This window comes from Rhinoraja longicauda, chromosome 12 (assembly GCF_053455715.1).
Source record: "Rhinoraja longicauda isolate Sanriku21f chromosome 12, sRhiLon1.1, whole genome shotgun sequence".
NCBI lineage: Eukaryota > Metazoa > Chordata > Chondrichthyes > Rajiformes > Arhynchobatidae > Rhinoraja > Rhinoraja longicauda.
The window spans coordinates 3638241-3652373 of NC_135964.1; the positions used below are offsets into that span (position 1 = coordinate 3638241).

Sequence of the window (14133 nt, forward strand, 5' to 3'; positions counted from 1 at the left end):
AAATTGGCCCCGTTGATCAAGATCCTGTTGTAATCATAGATAACCTTCTTCACTGTCCACAATACAACTAATTTTAGTATTATACACAAACTTACTAACCATGCCACCTACATTCACATCCAAATAAAGGCAAAAGTCCTGGAGTAACTCAGCGCGCAGGTAGCATCTCTGGAGAATATGGATAGGCGATATTTCGGGTCGCCAAAGGTTTTTGCATCAGTCTTGATGCCAGAAGGGTGTCAACTTGCCAGAAATCTAAAGAGAGTCAGAGGGCAGAAATGAGTGCAGTCACTATTACTATGGAGTAAGTGCCTGGGCAACTGAAAGCTCTGATGGTGAATAAGTCAACTGGACCAGATGGACTGTCGCAGGATTCAGAAAGAGATAGCTGTGGATATTATCATATCATATCATATATCTACAGCCGGAAACAGGCCTTTTCGGGCCTCCAAGTCCGTGCCGCCCAGTGATCCCCGTACATTAACACTATCCTACACCCACTAGGGACAATTTTTACATTTACCCAGCCAATTAACCTACATACCTGTACGTCTTTGGAGTGTGGGAGGAAACCGAAGATCTCGGAGAAAACCCACGCAGGTCACGGGGAGAACGTACAAACTCCTTACAGTGCAGCACCCGTAGTCAGGATCGAACCTGTGTCTCCGGCGCTGCATTCGCTGTAAAGCAGCAACTCTACCGCTGCGCTACCGTGCCGCCCTGTGGAGGCATTGTGGAGGCATTATTGTGGAGGCATTATTAGTGATCTTTAAAAAATCACTGCAGTCAGGAATCGTTCTAGAGGACTGGAAAGTCGCAAATGTAACTCCACTGTTTAAGAAGGAAGCAAGGCAAAAGAAAAGAAATTATAGGCCAGATAGGTCTGACTTCTGTGATTGATGTTAAGGTGTCACACGTGAGGCTGCTAAACAAGATGAGAGCCCATGGTATTAGAGGCAAGAAGCGGGTATGGATAGATGATTGGCTGAATGGCAGAAGGCAAAGATTGGGAATAAAGGGGGTTTTCTCTGGCTGGCTGCTGGTGACTAGTGGTGTTCTGCCTTGGTAGGTTTCAATGAGATTCCTCCTCATCCTTCTAAACTTCAGCGTGTACTGACCCAGAGCCATTAAACGCTTCTCGGATGTTAACCCAATCATTTCTGGGATCATTCTCATAAATCTCCTCTGAGCCCTCTCCAACATCATTCCTCTGTTCAGCACCTTATAAAGCCTTAGCATTACATCCTTGCTTTTATATTCTAGTCCTCTCGAAATGAATACTAACATTGAATTTGCCTTCCTTACTACCAACTGAACCTGCAAAATAACCGTTTGGGAATCCTGCACCAGCACACACCAGTCCCTTTGCACCTCCAATTTCTGAATCCTCTCCCCAAGGCCTAGATAGATTGGATACGGAGAGGATGTTTCCACTAGTGGGAGAGTCTAGGACCAGAGGGCACGACCTCGGAATTAAAGGACATATCTTTAGAATGGAAATGAGGAGATGGTGAATCGGTGGAATTCATTGCCACAGACGGCTGTGGAGGCCAAGTCGTTGGGTATTTTTAAAGCAGAGATTGATAGGTTGTTGAATAGTAAGGGTGTCAAAGGTTACGGGGAGAAGGTAGGAGAATGGGGTTGAGAAGTAAAAATAAATCAGCCATGATCGAATGGTGGAGCAAACTCGATGGGCTGAATGGTTTAATATTGTTCCTATGTCTTATGATCTATCATTATAAATAATGAATAACATTTGACCCAAAATGATCCATCTGGCACGCCACTTTTTACAGGCCACAGTATGAAAAACTGTATCCTTTACCACGACGCTCTGTTTCCTGCCTTCCTTATTTAGTACAGATTGAAGCTTCCTAGTTAAATGAAATAGATTCAGACATCTTCAGATACTTAAGAGTATTTAGAATGGCAGCGTTGAAATATATTGTTATTGGAATCAATTAAGTTCAAGGAAGGGGCTCAGACACAAAATGCTCTTCTGCTCTTCAAACTCTTTCAATTAAGGAAGGTAGGAAACAATCGTTTTTAAAAATGATCAGAGTGTACTGTGGTCGATAGGTTAAAATAATGGGACATATTCAATCTAACAACAGCAAACTCTCGAAAAAAAACCAAGCAGCAAATAGATCTTGTCATCGGGTAATTATCCGTCATGGACAAGAGCCAAATTATTTGTGCAGTTGTTATATGGCTGAAATGATGCTTGTGTGTTTCCCTCTGAATCCTCACTGCCTTTTAGCTGCATTAGGATTTTTTCCAGCATGCATTTAAGAGCCTTCATTAAATAATAATATCAAGTGTTGGAATTCGATCGCTACTAGATGCACCAATGAATCTTGTTGTTAAGTTAACCATGCATGGACAGGAAAAAACCCAAAACATTTTGTATGTTTAGTTTATTTTTAAACCAAGAGCAGCATGCTACTTCAGTCACCACAACCAAGCCTTGAGTCTCCCTCCATCCCCACTTTACCTCAGGCACTGTTCCCTCCAGCTCTGGAACCTCTGCCACCAGTGCCTGACTCCCACGCCAAAAAATACAGAGATCAAATACATTGACAACTGCAAATCCAGAGGATGCGGTTCTTGCCTAGGCAATGCCAAAGTGCCTTTAAAAGCGGAACTTTGTGGATACTGAAAATAGGGAAACAAGCATAAGCATTAAGATCAAGCAGTGTCTTAAAGGAGCTAATATTTCCAGTAATTAGGTTTTTTCAGATGAAAAATTGGAAAAACTACATAAATCTAAACAAGAAAGTTTAGTACAGCTGTGAATTTGCCTTATGTTTTCAGAAATGTTAGTCTTTATAGATACAGCGTGGAAACTGGCCCTTCGGTCCACTGAGTCCGTGGTTTTAAGCGATCACCCCTATACACTATCCTATACACTAGGGACAATTTACAATTTTTACTAAAGTCAATTTACCCAAAAATCCTGTGCATCTTTGGAGCATGGGAGGAAACCAGAGTACCTGGGGAAAACCCACGAGGTCACAGGGAGAATGTATGAACTCCATACATACAGCACCCCTAGGCAGGATCGAACCCGGGTCTCTGGCACTGTAAGGCAACAACTCTACCACTATGTCATTGTGCCACCCTTAGAAATGATCTGGACAGACACACAGAAAAGAACAGTGGTTGATCTTTGTAATACAATATGTGAACAACTAATTAATTGAATTTAATTCAAAAACTTTATTTTTCAATTTCAGGCTGCAACTTATTTTTTTATGATGCAGAAGGGAGATCGGGAGGAGATCAGAATTGTGTGCCAAAGCACATGGTTTGGATTGAAAATAGCATTGTTCAGGCCGTGCCTGAACATCCAAAGAAAGATTTTGTCTTCTGTCTCAGTAATTCGCTTGGAGATGCTTTCTTATTTCAGGTTGGTAATCAATCACTTGTTTTTGAGCATTTCTCACTTGAAATGTTGATTTTAAGTTCTCTAATATTGTTTCATGCCAATTGGCTTTTTGTTTTGTTAAATGGTACATGTCACTAACTAAACTCTCTGCTCTACACTTGTGAAAATAACTAAATTGTGTTAAATTTGATTTGTTCTTCTTTATACCTTGTTGTTCAAAGTTTGAATTTGTTGAATTTACCCAGCTTGTTTCATTCATAATTTTTCAATTAATTTTATGTCTTCAAACTGACACAGATCTGAAACACATTTTATTGAGTGTATCAATGAATCTCTTCAAATTAATTCTTGGACTACTGTATGAAAAAGGCATATTTAGATTGAGTAGGCCATCACACAGGATGAGATGATAGACAATAGACAATAGGTGCAGGAGGAGGCCATTCACCCTTCAAGCCAGCACCGCCATTCAATGTGATCATGGCTGATCATTCTCAATCAGTACCCCGTTCCTGCCTTCTCCCCATACCCCCTGACTCCGCTATCCTTAAGAGTTCTATCCAGCTCTCTTTTGATCAGGATGTGGAGATGTGATCAGAAAGAGGTAGATGATTAGGATGCAGGGAGGAGACAGATAGGTTCTGTGGTCATGTTCAGGGATGAAGTCAAGGAGTTGGAGAGCAGATTGGGTTCTGACGTGAGAAAGCTGAGGCAGAAATCCTGTGACAATGGAATTAATTGGCAGAGAGTAGAGACCTCCAATCATAGAAGTTTGGGGCAACTGTTCATTTATTCCGATATAAAACGAATCAAAAAATATTTTGAAATATTCAGTAGGTCAGGCACCATCAGTTTAATGGTCAAGACTGGGAACTGGAACTTCCAGATTATTGAAGAAGTTAGGAAAGTGAAAATGGGGTAGTGTAGCATTAGTGACTGAGGATGGTATTAACGAGAGGATATAATGAGACATAAAACAGGTAGTGGAGACGTAACCAAGAGAATTAAGCAGTAGAAAAGGATTTAACATGTTCTACATAGACCCTGATTACAGCTGTGAAGTAGCAGGATGCAGATTTTTTTAAAAATTGGATAATTCTTGCAAACATTGGGTATCTTTATTTGAACAACATGGTCTTTCATATACATTGAGATGAAAGATGAATCGATTTGAATTGAGATGAAAGATAATCGATTTTTGAAGAGTGTAACCTTCTGTTTAAAAACTATCGTAATATCACATTCAGTAATTGAAACAATTAATAGGATTCTAGATATGACTGGCTGAATGCTATCCATGATGAAATGGGCAAATCTGCTAACGACCAACACATTGCAGGGTGTGAGAGGTGTTCAGAAAGTAATTTGCTGTGACACAGAACGAGATTACACTCCTGAACATGTGAAACAAAGCCAGAAAATACAGAAATATTCAGTGGGTCAATGGCAGGTGCAGAGAGAAACAGTGAATGTTTCAGGTCGATTTTGTCCCCCAGAACCGGTAAACTGTAGAAAACAGTCATGTTTAAACTACAGACAATGAGGAGAGATGATGGAACAAAGTGAATGTATTTTGGTAGGAAATGACACTGACTGGTGTTTAGGAAAATAATTGCAGATGCTGGTACAAATCGAAGGTATCACAAAATGCTGGAGTAACTCAGCAGGTCAGGCAGCATCTAGGAGAGAGGGAATGGGCGACGCCTCGGGTCCAGACCCTTCTTCAGACTGGGGTTTGCTAGGAGAGGAAACAGATTGTTAATGGCAGTTGTCTAGGGGAGGACAAAGGGGAGAAAAAAATCTCGCCAGAACTGTGATGTGCAGAACACAGCAGGTGCTGGAAATCTACAATAAAGGAGAATACTGGGAAAGCAACAGATCTGAAAGCACCTGTGGTGAAAAAAAGATTAAGTTGCATCAGAATTGCCAAGGATTTAAAAAGCCAGCAACTGCTGTGTTCTGTATCTCACTCATTTGAAATGACATTAACTTTGGTGTTGTAAGTACAAGAGCCGAGACATTCATAGTTTTCAGCACAATGTTGGGGGGGGGGATAGCTTTTCCCGCTATCTCACATCATGGTGCAAGATGGAATTATGATCAGGAAGTAGAGTCGCGATCCATATAGCACCTGAGGTCAGGATCGAACCCGAGTCTCTGGCACTGAAGCAGCAGCTTTGCCAGCTGCGCCACTGTGCACCCACATTAAAAACAGAAGACAAAAAAAATCAATCAATTAAAAACTGTAATGCTAGGTAATGCACAATACTGTAAAAATCGAAGTCCATAGTGCACTCTTAAGACACAATCCATGGAACTTCAGAATTACTGAGGTTAGTGTTGTGTAATGTTCAAGAGCCTGAAGGTTGCTGAGAAAAAGCTATTCTTGAAACTGGTGCTCACAGATTTCAGGCTCCTGCATCTTCTTCCTGATGGTAGGAGAAAAATGAGAAGGTGGCCAGGGTGGTTGTGGGCCTTTGATATTGACTGCCTTTTTGAGGCAATGCCTCCTATAGATGGTGGGGAGGTCAGTACTTATGATGGACCAGGCAATGTCTCTGTATCAGAGTGGCACAGATCTTGTGACAAATGAGAGTGGGGCCCTATCATGCCAGTCGTGAGCAATGACTCCATAGAGAAATGGAAAACATTAACTTGAGGGATATCAGTACATTATCAGCCTCCTGGCAGCATCACATGTTGGGATAGGCCTAGTAATAAAACAGTAGTAGGTGTTAACTCTCTGGTTCAGATATGTCCCATTGGATATGTATGATGGCATCATTGGTGCATTCACTCCACTGCACACACCCATCTGCCTTTATTTATATGCACATCATGCACATGGAGGGAGGATCTTGCTCATGGAAGTGGACAATGAGCACACGAGAGAGGGCTTCCAATAATACTATTATTTAGCTCACAAAAATATTGAATTATTATATTATTGCATGATGCAGTTTATTTTTACTGAAACTAGCAAAAAATATAGTGGACAAGTTAATAATAAAGGCAGAGGAAAATTAAAACAGCATCCATTGGAACTGTATCTGAGATGCTTACGTAATATGTATCTGAGTGCTTGTGTATAGTGATACTTGTACTGAACTGTATACTAAAAATGAATTTCACTGTACCTCGGTACATATGACAAATAAAGCACCAGATTACCATAGTGACAGAAACAAACTATTGAAAACATGGAAAAGATAAGAGAAAATAAAATAAAATGTTCCAGGTTGCAACCTTTTAGATGAAGATGTTCAGTGCTAAAACATCCACAAAGTACATAAGAATTGCTTTTCAGATGTGGAAAATCTGCTCTCCAGTTCTTTTTTATATATACCGTAGGGACAACCCAGGCCTATTTTTAACAAATAGGTCACTCAACAGAGTGGAACGGTGGGGTAGTTGTAGGAGCCATGTACTACATACCATTATACACATGACAGTAATTCCAGCAGGAATCCATCCAGATAAGGCTGATAAAATGTAACAATTATGAATGTGCAGTTCCAAAGGTCCTTTGTACAGATTCAGTATTCCTGTATGTTTAATTTAACAAATCAAATCGCAATGGGACAGGTTCATTTGGTAACTAACAGAACATAATCACTCATGGAATCTACTGCAGCTTATTTAAAATTGCATCCGTTAATTCCATTAAAAATATAATGGAAACCCTCTCACAATCATATGACCAATTACTTTGAATGATACACTGTACAAATAAATTAAGTTCACCTGAATTTTTGACAGATATTAAACTCGTCTTAAAATAGCAATGTGTGTTTGGTAAAATTATTTATTCAATAGCTAATCATCCACAAATAATGAGTGCTTATCATTTTTGACCTCTTGTTCCTTGAGTTTAGCTAAATACAAAGTTATTTTATATTTTTAAGTAGCCTTAGAAAAGAACTCAGAAAAAAGTTATGACATATTTTGGAAATTATTAAATCGGACAAATGTTACAAATCACAATGGGACAACAATTTGTTGACAACAGCAAAACCTCCTTTGTGGAGACAGGAAAATGAGGATGCCGTTTATTATTTATGAGCCTCTTCCATTCATTAATACAATGGCTGATCAGTGCCTGACCTACATAAACCCTTTTCCCATGTTCTTAATACCTAGGCTTAACAAAAGTATTTCAAACTTGGATTCAAAATGAATAATTTGTCTTGCATCATTTGCTGCTCACAAAAGTAATTCCCATGTTTCCACCACCTTTGTGATTTAAGATTTGATGCCCTAACGCTCCATTGTCTGTTTGAACTAAGGTTCCATATTACAATAGCACAACATCTATCCTCTTGTTCTCTTGTCCTTTGGTCCTCTAGATATAAAATTCAAGATTCCTTACCTTTTTGATTATTTTCTGGACCTTCCTTTGACATTTTAATGATCTACATGCACGGATCTTCAATTCTCTTTGGACCTCTGAGAGACACAAAGTGCTAGAGTAATTCAGCGGGTCAAGCAACATCTCTGGAAAACATGGATAGACAATATTTTGGGTCGGGACCCTTCTTCAGTCTGAAGTTATGCCAGCACTTCACTTTTTGTATTAACCAGCATCTGCAGTTTCTTGTATCTACTCTGTCGACCTCTTTCGTTTCTAACCTTTTACCATTGTAAGAGTGCTTTGTTCTATTTTTCTGAGTTCCAAAGTGAGTTCCCATTAGTTGACATGAAAATGCAATTAACATTAGACGCCTGTTCACTTAATTACCATCTCCTTGTAACTCAGCATCTTCCTCAACCTTGCTAACAATTGCACTTTGTTTCATTTGCCACTTGATGATACGACTTGTTTTCTCTTCATCTAATTTATTTATAAATGCAGCGATTAGTTGGTGTACTTATACAGTCTGTAAGTGCTGCCATTTAAATACCTGCCCATTAGTCCTCCTCCAGCTCCTATCCCTCAGCCAATGTCTGAATCAGACAATAAATTGCTTTCAAGCCCATAAACTTCAGCTTTAACTTGCTCAGCCAGATTCCATACAGTCGTACTGGCCAGGCTGGCTCATCCTGATCAGTTGAAAACATTTTGAGGTGTTCAGTCATTCAATCCTTCATTAAAGATTCCAGTAATTACCTGACACTGTGTTTAGCAACAACTCTACCATTCCATTATTTCTCTCTTTTCCTCAAATAATGGAATTCCATGCATAATTTCCATCTAAATGTTTTCAAAGGAAGAGAACATTGGAAAATTTACTTGATGCATTTGCAATGTTCTTACCTACTCCCTCTGAAACTTTTCGGTGGAAACCATTTCTTCCTGTATATCCAGCATATTTTCTTAATCACTGTTACTTTCCTTGTTAATTTTGATGAGGACATGTTTATAATTCAATATTTACTTTCTTGGAATGTTCTACCAGATCATTCAAAAGTTATTTGTTTCTTATTTTCCTTTGCAGCACTTGTTTGTGACTGTAAAATTGTTGAACCACCTTTTGTTGTCCTTTCCATTTCTTCCAGTTACTGGTCTCTTTTGGATGTTTTTTCTTTCAGTTTATGTTGTTTTTTAACTCTTTGATTGTCCATGGACTTTTTTGGCAACTGAAGTTTTTGCCCATCGGGGTATTCAATGAAATAAACAGACAGTTCTGGAAATATTCAATAGACCAGGCAAGTGGATAATGCACTAAACACATGCGGTGGGTTGTATTTATAATGCCCCTCAGCCTGATTGTCGTTCGACAATGGTAAGTTAGTGTGTGTCCCTCACTGCCTGAGTGAAGCAATCTGTGGCACGATGCCTGGATGTTGTTTCACTCAGATTCAGTTTATAGAAGGAAACAAAGAATTTCAAATCCAGCTTTGCTTTGGATTAGAATTTCTTTGTTAGTTAAGAGCCCGTTATTAATGCGGGGAGTGGGATAGGAACCACAGCAAATTATGACAAGGAAGTAATAAATATGCAATGAATTGCAGATTGGCACATCTTATTATACAAATTGCTCTGCTCCTCTATTTTGTGTCACAGGAAAGCAGAACTCTCACTACAATAAACCAAGTGTTTCAGTTAACCTTCTCACCCTGTGATTCTGCAGAAGTCAGGGGTACTTAACCATGAAAGCACAAACTCAACCAGGCAACTACTATTTCTACAATCCTATTCAACTTTGGCCAAAAAAGGAACCGCATAAACTTAATGATTAATGTCTCATTTTTGCAGTTAATAATTATTTTCTGGCAGATTTTTTAAATAAGTTTAATTTGTTTATTAATTTTGTTTCTGTTTGTTTTTCTTTCCTTATCCCAACCTTTTGTGTGCTCTTTTGTTTCACTTTCTGTATTTAATGTTAATGACACTATTGCACGATTGCTTCTTCTGCCTTTCTGTTTGGTCAGTGAGATGGACTGTTGATGTCTTAATCCATCAAGGTCCCCCATTGTCACTTTTTGTATTCAGCAATTCATAGTCCAAAGAGTTTTTGCACCAGAGAATAGGAAGAAAAAGTGTATAAATGTGCAATGTTTCAAAATAAAAACGACTAACAAACTGTTAAAATTTGACATTCTAAACAATGCCAAAACATTAATAAAATGCAAGCCCCAGTCAAAAGCATTCTGTGAAAAATTACTGAACTATTTCAAAAATGTCCAGGCATGTCTTTGCAGAATTATCTCTGCTGCACACACAAATGTTAGAGAGAAGATAGACATGGAGTGCTGGAGTAACTCAGCGGGTCAGGCAGCATCTCTTGAGAAAAAGGATGGGTGACATTTCGGGTCTGAACCCTTCTTCAGATGAAGAAGGAGGGTTCCAACCTGAAACGTTCCGACACAAAATATCACCCATCCTTTTTCTCCAGAGATGCTGCCTGACCCATTGACACTCCAGTGCATTGTATCTATCTTCGGTATAAACCAGCATCTGCAGTTCTTTTCTACACTCAAATGTTACTTGGATATAGATCTTGTTTTATAAAACTCCAAAAAGAAAAAAATAGGAAAAGGCAGTTGTACAGTAGTATAGGTTTCAGAAATGCATTCTAAACATTACGTGTAACTTTAAGGCTATGAAGAAATAACATACAAATAAATTGGCTCATTTGCTACGGATTTAGAGTAAACTAGACCAAGTGGACCCGTTGGGCCCAAATCTCTCCTGCATTGGTGCAGCACCCTCTCCTCCCCCTCTCCTTCCCTCTCCTCCCCTCTCCCCCTCCCCCCTCTTCCTCCCCCCCACTCCATCCCACTCAACCCCCCTTATCCTCCCTCCTCCCCCTTCCCTCCCTCCCTCCCGAGGAGATAGATTTAAACTTTAAAATGTGAATAACTTTAAAAATGTAACACCGATTTCAATGAAACCTTCCATTAGCACCAAAGGGACGACAGTGAGTAAGGTGGGCCTAAAATTGTCGAGCTACCGTGTACCGTTTTGGCTGTAGTTCAGGAACAAATAAACAAACAAATGAGAGTTTTAGTATATAGATGATACAGAGGCATATGTCTGTGAAGATAATCCGGTTGCACGAGAGACTGGGCTAACAATGTAGGTTCTGTTGTATTTATATTTCCAACCCAATCTATGTTAGTATATTATGGAAAATATTAAAATCTAATATTATCAAGTGATGTTTTTAATTGTTATTTTGCATTTTAGATTTAAAATCTTCATTCAATATCGTGCTGCAAAGTTGGAAGGTGTTTATCTGGGGGTGGGAAATGATGAGAATCAAATTACTGATGAGCGCACTTTGCTTTATTTGAGATGAATACATAACCATTTTCTTGCATTTTGTGTGGATTCTTTTGAATATATCCGTTTTAATTCTGACTCTGAAGGTGGTATAAACCACAAAGCTTAAGCCACAAGAATTGTAAAAAATATTGGGATTATATTATGTAAAACTGAGTTTGTGGCTCTTTTATTGCAGATTTGCTTTTGGCAGGAATATTAACCTTTTGATTCCTTTATTTTTTTAAAATTGGAAACTCGTTGTGCTTTGGCTACAATTTTTTTCATTTCACAAACAGACTTGCAGCCAGACAGAGTTGGAAAATTGGATTACTGCTATCCATTCTGCATGCGCGGGTGCAGTAGCAAAGCAGCATCGCAGAGAAGATACCGTCAAACTATTGCAGTCAGAGATGAAGAAGCTAGAACAGAAAATTGATATGGATGAAAAAATGAAGAAAATGGGGGATATGCAGTTGTCTTCAGTTAATGATCCAAAAAAGCGAAAGACTATACTTGATCAGGTAATACCTTTTGCAGAATTTAATTATAAACTACGTTTCCAATTAATTATACACGTCCTAAAAGTCTGCGAAGAAATGCAAAACTGGAAAATTAACAAGGAAGTGACTTCAAAAGTTTATTGTGCGGACATAAATCTCTAAATCTAAATCTAAATCTAAAAAAATCTAAAAAATAAGTGATTCTGAAGTGTAACTGAAACCATCCTTTACAAAGCCATATTTAATTCAATAAAGGAGATCACGCAACTAAGATGTAAGACAAACTATTTTTCCGGTCTTTTTTTTGAAACACCAATTTTGTTTGACTATTTAATTCCTTTAACTTGTCTCAAATTTGTCAGCATATAAGGGGATCATTTCCTGATTGGAGGCAGACATTTAGAGATATTCCATTCTTTCGAGCAAGATCAAAACATAGCCTGTGCTTTGTTAAGAACATTTCCACAAATCAAAATAAAATCTAAATTAAAAGATCATGTAACCAGTTTTCAACACTGCACCTGTCTTGATATTTAAGTGGTAGAAATAAATTATTTAAACAATATGCGTGCTCTCCCCGTAGTATTTAGATTTTTTTAATTTAGAGATACAGCGCAGAAACAGGCCCTTCGGCCCACCAGGTCCGCGCCGCCCAGCGATCCCCGCATACTAACACAATCCTACACCCACTAGGGACATTTTTTCTTGTTTTTTCTTTTTACATTTGCCCAGCCAATTAACCTACATACCTGTACGTCTTTGGAGTGTGGGAGGAAACCGAAGATCTCGGAGAAAACCCACGCAGGTCACGGGGAGAACATACAAACTCCGTACAGACGGCGCCCGTAGTCAGGATCGAACCTGAGTCTCAGGCGCTGCATTTGCTGTAAGGCAGCAACTCTACCGCTGCGCCATCGTGCCGCCGTAGTTGTATATTCCAATTCAATTTGGATTCCGTGCACCCATCCCTGTGCTTACCAATAATACTACCGATAATGTAAAGCTACTTGGACAGCTGTTGGGGGTAGTGATAGCAAGGCCCTTGATAAGGTGATTGCTTAGAGAAGCTTCAACTCAGAAGTAAAGGCCCAGCTGATGAAGGATGGGAAGAAAGAGGGTAAGGGAATGGGAGGGGATTCAGACAGAGAGATCTATGGGTTGGGGTTGGAGGGAAGAAGAGGATTAGGGAAAGCAAATTCCAGGATGTGAACGACGTTGTGCGTATTTCCAGAAATAGCGGTGGTGGTGACTGCCAATTCATACTTCATGCCAAACCATGCAATGACTTAAGTAAATAATTTATTTACCTTCTCTCACAGCTTTATTGTTGTCTTTTATTACATCCCCAATGGAAATCTTTCATGAAAAATTAGTTTGGTTATGCTGTGCTGTGCTGTCTTAATAAGCTTTTAAGTATCTGAAACATCTGACAACACAACAAAATTGGACTTTTTTCTTAAGATGTTGCAATAACTGTCTTAACAGGTTATTTCTTGGTCAGCAGACAAATAAATTAGTCTTCCAGGCAAACATATATGCAGTTTTGTTTCTGAGGTGACATATTGGTTGCCTTTTAAAATATATGGGGAACAAAATTGGTGTTACTACATAGAATGTTTCAGTGTTTCCTTTGTCAGTTATATTTGTGAAACCATTTCAACGCTTTCAGCACCTTTATTTTACAATGTCTGCTCCACAGAAGGAAGCAAGCATTGAAAAGCTGATAATCTGTACAGAAATTAATTATGAATGTTTCCTCATTATTTGCTGTATTTTCTTCCATTGTGCCATTCTGACATACGTTTCCTGCTGCTCACTCAATTTTCTGCCTTTGGACCTCTCCAGGGACTCTGCTGTTTAGTTAATGAAATCTGCTTGAGATTTATTGATGATTGTGTACCATATGAGAGTGGATTAGATGAGCCCTTGTTTAGTTTAGTTTATTGGGACGTGCATGTATCATTAGAGTAAGGTGTGGCGTTGGCTGAAAATTGTGATTTTTATACTGAGGAATAAGATACCTTGATATTTATTCAAAGAAGAAGCGCATGAAGCTTTCCTATAGCGTTTTGCCAGTTCCAATTAAATGCTAAGTTTAACTTTTTTTTAAATGCCAGGAACTCAATAATCAATATTTTGAGATTTACAAACAGATAAATCTTTCACGACATTATACTGTGTATCTGACCCTGGTAAAGAACTATCCTTGAACACATGGTCTTTCTTATATTGGATTACAAAGAGTAACGGCGTTATTCCAATAGTGGTGAAAAGTATATTTTCATTTTATTCCATTTTTTTAACCAGATCTTTTTATGGGAACAAAATCTGGAACAATTTCAGATTGATCTTTTCCGATATCGTTGTTACATGGCAAGCATTCAAGGCGGAGAATTACCAAACCCGAAAAGACTTCTTGCATTTGCAAGTCGACCAACCAAACATGCCATGGGTCGTCTAAGTATTTTTTCAGTGTCATCCTTCCACGCCCTGGTGAGTTTGTTCTATTTGGGATTTACTCTAAGCTGAGGATAAGA

The 14133-nt window shown here is 38.8% G+C and overlaps 1 protein-coding gene across 1 annotated transcript in view; it reads left to right on the forward strand.

Moving 5' to 3' along the window:
- Window positions 1–14133, forward strand: part of tiam1a (TIAM Rac1 associated GEF 1a) — a 243819-nt gene that overhangs the window by 95605 nt on the left and 134081 nt on the right. Inside the window, exons 6-8 of the mRNA XM_078408889.1 lie at window positions 3237–3409; window positions 11393–11617; window positions 13904–14089. Coding sequence (XP_078265015.1) covers window positions 3237–3409; window positions 11393–11617; window positions 13904–14089 — 584 coding nt within the window. The remainder of the gene's footprint in view (window positions 1–3236; window positions 3410–11392; window positions 11618–13903; window positions 14090–14133) is intronic.